General features: G+C 51.0%; 1 protein-coding gene across 1 annotated transcript; it reads left to right on the plus strand.

Moving 5' to 3' along the window:
* Nucleotides 1-3,881: 3,881 nt before the first annotated feature.
* LOC118517001 lies at nucleotides 3,882-5,994 on the plus strand. Its single transcript, XM_036062835.1, has 2 exons — nucleotides 3,882-4,494; nucleotides 5,320-5,994. Exons 1-2 carry the CDS (start codon nucleotides 4,089-4,091, stop codon nucleotides 5,541-5,543), a joined length of 630 nt encoding a protein of 209 aa, XP_035918728.1. The 5' UTR covers nucleotides 3,882-4,088; the 3' UTR covers nucleotides 5,544-5,994.
* Nucleotides 5,995-9,942: the final 3,948 nt, after the last annotated feature.

The following is a 9,942-nucleotide window of genomic DNA, read 5'->3' on the forward strand; positions in this document are numbered from 1 at the left end:
GAAGCGGCGCTCAACGTTCGCTGACCATCATCGGACAGTATGCTTCCAGCTGGAAGATCAAAATCAACCACTCCAAGACCCAGGCGATGATCATCCCCCATCGCCCGTCAAAACAGCTCATCAATCCCCAAACCCAGCACATCACCATCGACAGCATCCGGTTGCCGTGGAAGACGACGGTGCGATACCTCGGGATCACCATCGACAACCGTATGCTGTTCCATCACCACACCAAGCAAACATCCATCCGCTTGCTCATCCTATTGGGGAAGCTATACCCACTCATCAACAGACGCTCCAAGTTACACCCATCCAACAAGATAGCCATCTATAAACAGATCGTCCTGCCCACAGCAACGTACGGCATTCCTGTCTGGCGTACCTGTGCAAGGACGAACCTGCTGAAGATACAAACCAGCTGCAATAGAATCCTCCGACTAATTCTGGACGCTCCCAGCTGGACACGGCTTGAGGAGCTCTACGATGCAGCGAACACAGCACCATTCGACGTTATAGCAGACAACATCATCAACCGGTTGCAGACTTCAGCAGCGGTTTCCACACACCAGCAGGTGAAAAACCTAATATTTAGAGAATAAGGTAGTTAGCTAGTTTTAAGATAGTAGTTTGTTTTAGTTCGTAAGTTGTTAATTAATTTGTAAGTTTAAACTAACAATTAGCCTAAGTGCATACAACATCATTATTTAATTTAACAAAAAGAACTGCCTCTTGGCATACAAAACGACAAGAGCGCTGAAAAACATTTCAGTTGATTCTCGCGAAAATATGTTAATAATGTTAATTCTAAGATATCCATCAATAAATTCTTTAACTTTAAAAAAAAAAAAAACTAACGTTTTCTGGCACAAACGAACAAGCTACGAAGCATCGCACATCGCCGCGTCGCGCTCTCAACGAACTCAACTGAAACCCAAGCCTTCATCATGTCTGGCCGTGGAAAGGGAGGAAAAGTGAAGGGAAAGGCAAAGTCCCGCTCGAACCGTGCTGGTCTGCAGTTCCCAGTTGGCCGTATCCATCGTCTGCTGCGCAAAGGCAACTATGCCGAGCGTGTCGGTGCCGGCGCACCAGTGTATCTGGCTGCCGTGATGGAGTACCTGGCCGCTGAAGTGTTGGAATTGGCAGGAAACGCTGCACGAGACAACAAGAAGACGCGCATCATCCCGCGTCATCTGCAGCTGGCCATCCGCAACGACGAGGAATTGAACAAGCTGCTGTCCGGTGTGACCATCGCCCAGGGTGGTGTGCTGCCCAACATTCAGGCCGTGCTGTTGCCGAAGAAGACCGAAAAGAAGGCCTAAGCTCACTAGCCACCAAAAACCGTCCTTTTCAGGGCGACAAATCGTATTGCTAAAGAATATGTTGAACCATTCCTGATCCCTCCCTAACCGTACCTTCGAAAATCCGCATGGAGAACGCTCCCACCCAGCCTGCCAGCCTGTCTCAGGTAACGCATGCGCGATGAAGTAGAAGCTGCCACACAGCCTCATTAACCTGATCCGCATCCGCCTGACCTTCAATGCAGGGTAGCCAAAACATCCCATAAAAATTAAAATAACAAACCTTGTACAGGTAGGAATTAACCCTCCCACACGGACAGGACTGAGGATATGAGGCTTTCTTAATTAAACAAATTCTACGCTGTTTCTCGACCCGACCGACTGCACATGTATTTCCATTCCATGTAATCTATTTGATAAAAGACTCGGCGAATAGGCTCCAAAACGGGTCCGGCAATCCTCTACACGTCAAGCAGCGGCATGGTTGGGACATACAAGTTTAGTCTGTAGTCCCGCAACAAATAATTTCTTCTTCTTCCCAGGCATTACAAGCTCGAGCGGTCTTGGCCTGCCATTTCTGGCTTTCTGTGACTTGATTGTACCCGTAGCAAAGTAGTCAGCCCTATGTACGCCCCTAGGCGGTCTGGATGGGATCTAAACCCCGGTCCTATTGTGTGTACCCGGAGCCAATTTCGCTGGTTCAGCGACTCGATGCCCAAATCGTATCTTGAAATGTTTCAAATTTGCCCCAAAAGAAATGTAGTTTTATTTCTATCTTATGCTAGTTTTGTTTTCGTTCCATTCGCATTCCCATTCCATATTCCAGGGATCAGCTTTGCCCGTGAACAACACAACACACAGGGTTTGGTCTGATAATAGTACACAGTTTTGAGATTGTATCGAAGGATCGAATAAAATTGCGTCACAAACTTCACCAACCACCACCCAGAAGAGTTGTGATTTTTTCACAACTACCCCCACGGGGGACTAAAAACGACGGCGGCGGTGGCGGCAAAAGGAGTGGCAATGGGAGTGATCTGGTTGTTTGTACAACGCGTACGTCGGTGCCATCACTGGTGCCGGTACAATAATATTACAATGTGCATGTTCATAGGCGACGACATAGTTAAAAAAAAACGATGACACTTATCGTCTGAAACCGTCGTCGTTGGTCTAAATAAACGCGTCCTCGAGGCGAAAAGGCGCGCACGCATTAAACGTCGGGTAAAAGGTCGGGCGCGTCATTTTGTTTTTAAGTGGAGTTTCTGTTTTCCAGTCGTTTAAGCAATGTGTGGCGCTTGGGCAGCACCGATCGAACTAAGGAGCAGTAGAGCATCCTGATGGAGATTGCATACGCGATGGGCGCAAACACTTATACTGAAATGATTCTATCCTGTTAATAATATGTTGTTGTGAACGAGTCCACATGAGGCTTTCGAATTCTAGGATCGGCCGGACAATTGTACAGTACTGAGATTTCGCACTTAATCTGTGCGAAGCAGGCCTTGGTCACGAACTGCATTTGTGCGGGCAACAGAGGAATCAGCTATTTTATAAGATAGCATATCGCGAGACGCATGAGCGTAGCGAGAGCTTCGCCAGAGAAATCACACAAAAAGAGAGCGTTTCTACCAACACTTCGTAACGTTTCTCTCGATCCTTGCGTGTGCGACGGCAGGCTTTTCAATGCTGCTTTTTTGTGACACTATACATATGTTTGATTTTCACTGATCACAATCGGGAAGGGACCTGCGCGTGTTGCTCGTCTCACTTCATGGACAGTTCCGTACGTTGCTACGAAATTTAAAAAAAAAACCCCTGTCGTACCGTGTCTCAGCGTCTGCACTAGATGGCGTCTCTCTTTGAGCTTGCCTGAACACTGGTTCTGTTCGATATTCGAATCACCGCAAACGAACACCAATGATCACTTAGAATAATTCTCAATATTTTCAAACCAACCATCAATCAAAGTTGTAAAATGTAGGCATTTTAGGCAACGCTAACGGATTGTGGTCCTGAAAAGGACCGTTGAGATGAGCTGGCAACAGCTGTGTTCGCTGGCTGGCGGGGTCGTCGGGCTTAACCTCCGAAACCGTACAGAGTGCGACCTTGACGCTTCAGCGCGTACACGACGTCCATCGCTGTGACGGTCTTGCGCTTGGCGTGTTCGGTGTAGGTGACCGCATCACGGATCACGTTCTCCAGGAATACCTTCAGCACGCCACGAGTTTCCTCGTAAATCAGGCCAGAGATACGCTTCACTCCTCCACGGCGGGCCAGACGACGGATAGCTGGCTTGGTGATTCCCTGGATGTTATCGCGCAGCACTTTGCGATGACGCTTGGCTCCTCCTTTTCCCAGACCTTTGCCTCCCTTTCCGCGTCCAGTCATTTTGATCCGTAAGGTTCAGGTTCACAATGCACAATAAATGCTCTCGGCGCGAGACCGCGCCATTATATACACTTTAGGCCACACCAACACATGCGTACCCTCTGTCGTACGCTCGCTGCGAGGAAGTGTGCATGTGTGCAGGCCGAGCGATCTTATAAAAGGGGCGTCGGAAGTCGTGAAACTCTACATACCGTGCCTGGACTTCGACCAGTGTGGTTATGCTGCCTGCGATTAGTGCCTGCTACTTGACTGTGCTTCTTGGTGTGCCCGTGTTGTGCTACTGTACCTGTGCTGTGATTCTCCGTGTATCGTATTTGTACCTGTGTGTGTGTTCGTGTGCTGCGCTTGTGCCTGTTCGTGAGTGTAGCCTCGTAGCCTGCTTCGGCTTCGACTTCGGCTATGCCGAAGCGTGGTAGAAGGAGGAGTAGGAAGCCAGACTCGGTAGGATCGAGCTCCGATTCGGCCGAGTCCAAGCGCTCGAGGAGCGTGGTTTCTTCCTCTTCGGAGGAATCTGACGATACGATGAGCGTGGACAGTACGGAGTCACGTTCATCCACCAGCGTGCAGGAGGATAACTCGGCACAATTTGTCACCGTAAACCGGCGACAACGGAAGGCAGTCCCGACAACGAAGCCTTCCACAACACCAGCTACGCCCGCTGTTCCTGCAGGGCGTACATCGGCTCCGGCTCCCGTATCGGCGGCAAAAATGCCTCCGATCACGGTGAAGTCACTCCCAGTAGCTGTCCTGCGTCCGGAACTGCAGGCTCGTGGAATCACACCAGAGTTCCGTATCTCCGGCGTAGGCACGTCAATCACCGTTCGATCTCCTGCTGAACAGCAGGAGGTCCTTAACTACCTGCAGCAGCGGAATGCGGAATATTTTTCGCATGACGCTAAAAACATGCGTCCCTTCAAGGCGGTGCTTCGTGGGCTTCCGGAAACGGACCTCGCGGAGATCGTTTGTGAACTGAAGGAAATCCACCAGCTCGACGTTTTGGAGGCGTTCGAGATCAAGCGCCGCGCAGAGGGCATTCAAACCAGGTTGTACCTGGTTCATTTCAAGCGAGGAACATGCTCGCTAAAAAAGCTGGAGGCAGTACGGTCAATCCAGCAAGTCATCGTGCGATGGGAGCCGTACCGCGGAGGGAAGAAAGGCCCGACGCAATGCCATCGATGTCAGGCTTTTGGGCATGGTACTCGCCATTGCCAAATTAAACCTCGGTGTGCCATCTGCGCGGCGGAGCATCTCTCGGAGCAGTGTCCATCGGGTTCGGGCACAGTAAAGTGCTCGAACTGTGGTGCTGCTCATCGCGCCGATGATCCGTCGTGTCCAAAGCGGGCCAAATACATCGAGATTCGTCAGCGCGCCAACGGTCGAAACTCTGCTCCTCCACCAGCCAAAGCTAACGTGTGGCACGCGCTTCCACCGTTAGCCACCATCCAAACCACACTCCCACACTCCATTCCTCCTCCGGTGTTGCACACTGCTCCCAAGGCCAAAAGCTTTGCGCAGATTGTGTCAGCACCAACCACTCCAAGCGTCCGACCTGCGGCAGCGCGTATCCCACAACCTAACCCAACAGTGCCACAACCTAAACCAACTTCTTCTTCTTCTTTGCAATCCACAGCACCGAGATACAACCTTGCGAAGCGACTGCAGGACATCAAGAACGCTCCAGACACACCAGCTACAACACCAACCACAACTCCAGCCACAACTTCATCGGAAGACCTGTTCAGCCCGGAAGAGCTATTCGCTATATTTAGCAGAATGCTCCCGAAGATCCGCCTTTGCCGCAACAAGGGAGAACAAATCGCCGTTATCGGAGAACTATTGATGCTCCTTCACTGACCGGGCGCTGCGAGTCATCACATGGAATGCTCAGTCCGTTCGGACTAAGCAAATTCCACTCGGTGACTTCCTCGTCCGGCACAACATCGATGCAGCGCTAATAGTGGAAACATATCTCAAGCCTGAGATGAGTTTCTTCTTAGGCAACTACACCATCCATCGTCTGGATCGCACCACCTCCCGAGGCGGCGGTGTTGCCATAGCGATCCGACGTGGAATCCGGCACACACTACTCCCACACTACAACACCACCACCATAGAAGCAATAGGCGTCCAGCTCCATACCGACACCGGTCCACTGCAGCTTACGGCAGTCTACTGTCCGCCGCAGTGCACCCTGTCGCGGAGAGCTACGTTCCGACAAGAGCTACACATCATCACCAGCAATCCGGCCCGTTCACTCATTGGGGGTGATCTCAACGCCAGGCACCAGTTGTGGGGCAACGTACGGAGCAACACAAATGGAATCGCCCTGGCGGACCTGTTGCAGCGTGGAAATTTCGTCGTGCAGTTCCCCGATGCTCCAACACACATCCCCAACCGAGGTATCCATTCAATAATAGATATTTTCCTTTCTAATTTCATCTGCAGCAAACCCCAAACCATCGATGAGCTGAACTCAGATCACTTCCCGGTCCTAACGGAACTGAATCTGAATGCAACCCGACATCCACCTCTACTGCGAAAGGACTACTGCCACACCGACTGGGCTCGCTTTGGGAGAACCGTGGACCAGCTTATCGACAACACTGACGTTGGTCCCGCGATACCCGACGTTGACGCAGCAATCGCCCGGTTCGAGGGTGCCGTCAAGGCAGCTGAAGCGGAGTGCGTCCCGGAGAGGAGTGTGCGTGGTGAGATTCTCGTTCTCGATGACCACACGCGATCACTCATCACCAGACGTAATATGCTGAGGAGACGGTATCAGAGGACTGGGGACTTGTTGCTGAAACGCCAGGCCACGCAGCTTATGCATATCATCCGCGAGCGAGTACAGACGATCCGCAACAACAGCTTCGAGCGTATGGTCCAAAGGCTACCTCCCCATGCACCCAGCTTCTGGAAAACTGCAAAAGTCCTTCGCACCAAACCCAGACCAGTACCACCACTCACCATAGCCACGACCCAGACGGCATACACGCCAGAAGAAAAGTCCGATGCACTTGCCCACCAGTTCGCCAGTGCTCACCAGATCGGTCTGTCGATGCCCAGTCCACATGAGTCATCTGTGGCTGCGACGATTGACCGACTCGTTGCGGACGACCCACCCTTTCCACCCGAAGACCAAACCACCATAGCAGAAGTGAAGGCTGCAGTCAAGAGAATGAGGAACATGAAGGCGCCCGGCTTCGACGGCATCTTCAACATTCTTTTGAAAAAACTGCAACCAAAGGCGCTATCACTTCTGGTAAATATCTATAACCGTTGTTTTCAACTTTTCTATTTCCCACAGTCTTGGAAGTGCGCTAAGGTGATCCCGATCCTAAAGCCAGGGAAGGATCCGACGCTGCCTGCAAGCTATCGACCCATCAGTCTGCTGAGTGCTCCCGGTAAACTCTTCGAGAGATTAGTTTACTGGAGGCTTCGCGATGCAGTCGACGAGCGGCAACTCATCCCAGCGGAGCAGTTCGGTTTCCGGTCCGGCCATTCCTCCACACTACAGCTTCTTCGGCTCAAGAACACCATCCAAAGAAACAAACGAGTTTCCAAATCCACCGCTGTCGTCCTGCTGGACATCGAGAAGGCGTTCGACAACGTGTGGCACAACGGGCTCATCCACAAGTTATGCAGGTTCGGGGTTCCAGCTCACCTGGTGAACATCCTGCACAACTATCTACAACAGCGGACGTTCCGGGTCGTCGTCTCCTCAACTGCCTCTGGTGCTGCTACAGTACCAGCCGGTGTTCCGCAGGGCAGCATATTGGGGCCTTTGCTCTATTTGCTGTACACTGCGGACCTGCCGACCCTTCCCGTCGGTGCGGACATGTTCCTGTTTGCAGACGACATGGCCATCGCGACGAAGGGTAGGACGTTGGCAGAGTTGAGAAGCGGCGCTCAACGTTCGCTGACCATCATCGGACAGTATGCTTCCAGCTGGAAGATCAAAATCAACCACTCCAAGACCCAGGCGATGATCATCCCCCATCGCCCGTCAAAACAGCTCATCAGTCCCCAAACCCATCACATCACCATCGACAGCATCCGGTTGCCGTGGAAGACGACGGTGCGATACCTCGGGATCACCATCGACAACCGTATGCTGTTCCATCACCACACCAAGCAAACATCCATCCGCTTGCTCATCCTATTGGGGAAGCTATACCCACTCATCAACAGACGCTCCAAGCTACACCCATCCAACAAGATAGCCATCTATAAACAGATCGTCCTGCCCACAGCAACGTACGGCATTCCTGTCTGGCGTACCTGTGCAAGGACGAACCTGCTGAAGATACAAACCAATTGCAATAGAATCCTCCGTCTCATTCTGGACGCTCCCAGCTGGACACGGCTTGAGGAGCTCTACGATGCAGCGAACACAGCACCATTCGACGTAATAGCAGACAACATCATCAACCGGTTGCAGACTTCAGCAGCGGTTTCCACACACCAGCAGGTGAAAAACCTAATATTTAGAGAATAAGGTAGTTAGCTAGTTTTAAGATAGTAGTTTGTTTTAGTTCGTAAGTTGTTAATTAGTTTGTAAGTTTAAACTAACAATTAGCCTAAGTGCATACAACATCATTATTTAATTTAACTAAAAGAACTGCCTCTTGGCATACAAAACGACAAGAGCGCTGAAAAACATTTCAGTTGATTCTCGCGAAAATATGTTAATAATGTTAATTCTAAGATATCCATCAATAAATTCTTTAACGTTAAAAAAAAAAAAAAACGTGAAACTCTATTTCAGAAGCCACTTCGCATCGAGAAAGACACGCTCACGTCCCGCTACCCTCAGCCAACAGTGTACAATGGCCCGTACGAAGCAAACTGCCCGTAAATCGACCGGAGGCAAGGCCCCGCGCAAGCAGCTGGCCACCAAGGCCGCTCGCAAGAGTGCTCCGGCCACCGGAGGAGTGAAGAAGCCGCATCGTTACCGTCCGGGAACCGTAGCCCTGCGTGAAATCCGTCGCTACCAGAAGTCGACCGAGCTGCTCATCCGCAAGCTGCCTTTCCAGCGTCTGGTTCGTGAAATTGCGCAAGACTTCAAGACCGACCTGCGTTTCCAGAGCTCGGCCGTGATGGCCCTGCAGGAAGCCAGCGAGGCGTACCTTGTCGGCCTGTTCGAGGATACCAACCTGTGCGCCATCCACGCGAAGCGCGTCACCATCATGCCGAAAGACATCCAGCTGGCCCGTCGCATCCGTGGAGAGCGTGCCTAAGTCGTCGCTGTCCCTCGAGCGGCAGTCTCGCCCCAAACAAAAACGGTCCTTCTCAGGACCACCAGAAATGTTGAGCAAAAGAGTAATGTTGAAATCATCCTCCTTCCAATCATGTCGATTCATTTTGTTGGTTAGAAAAATGTTGCATGGAGTACTCGATGCGCGCGTGTTGTTGGCATGGGAGCCTAGAGAATAGCTTTGCTTGGTTGAGTGGTGCGCGACGCCACACCAACAAGGCACCCGTGTGAAGCGATCGCCATGGATATGAAATTCTATTTTCAGGTCAAGCCAGGAAGTCATGATTGCCATCAATGTTTACCACAATGCAGCAATTCTCCGATGTACGCTAATGTTTCAAAACTGATAGTTCATAATTGTTTGTACGAAAACGTTTGATCATTATTCTGCACTGCATTCATCACAAACATATATGCATGGAGTACATACAAACATGAATAATATTCATCAAACACAAGTAATGTCTCAGACAAGCAAAAGGATGAGTAAATGAACGATACAAAATGCTGCTCTCCGTTGGAGAAACCCAGGTTAAAAAATCATCATCCTTTCTCGCTTTGGTAGGTTTACTTTTTGCTTAGATAGAGCGAGATAGACGATTTTGTTACCTGGGAACGCTAGGAAATGCCCCGTAAGTGGCTGTCTACCGCGATTCTATTGCGCAACTTGAATATTGTGCGACTGGAATTAGTTGGTTACATTTGATGATGGAGAGTTGGGTTGGGACAAATTCTTTTCGACAGATGCGTATTGTGGTCCTGAAAAGGACCGGTTGGTTGGATGGATAGATGGATGAGCTTCCCCCGTCCGTCGAGAATTACTTCGAGCTGGTGTACTTGGTGACTGCCTTGGTTCCTTCGGAGACGGCGTGCTTGGCCAGCTCACCGGGCAGCAGCAGGCGGACGGCGGTTTGGATTTCGCGGGACGTGATCGTCGAGCGCTTGTTGTAGTGCGCCAGGCGGGACGCTTCGGCAGCGATGCGCTCGAAGATGTCG

The sequence above is a fragment of the Anopheles stephensi genome, unplaced genomic scaffold (assembly GCF_013141755.1).
Source record: "Anopheles stephensi strain Indian unplaced genomic scaffold, UCI_ANSTEP_V1.0 ucontig429, whole genome shotgun sequence".
In the NCBI taxonomy this organism is placed as follows: domain Eukaryota; kingdom Metazoa; phylum Arthropoda; class Insecta; order Diptera; family Culicidae; genus Anopheles; species Anopheles stephensi.

Excerpts from the sequence above, each read along its gene's own strand:
- LOC118517001 (XM_036062835.1), top strand. The coding sequence starts at position 4,089 with ATGCCGAAGCGTGGTAGAAGGAGGAGTAGGAAGCCAGACTCGGTAGGA. Across the intron at positions 4,495-5,319 it reads GTTCCGTATCTCCGGCGTAG|CACCGAGATACAACCTTGCG; the intron begins GCACGTCAATCA and ends TGCAATCCACAG.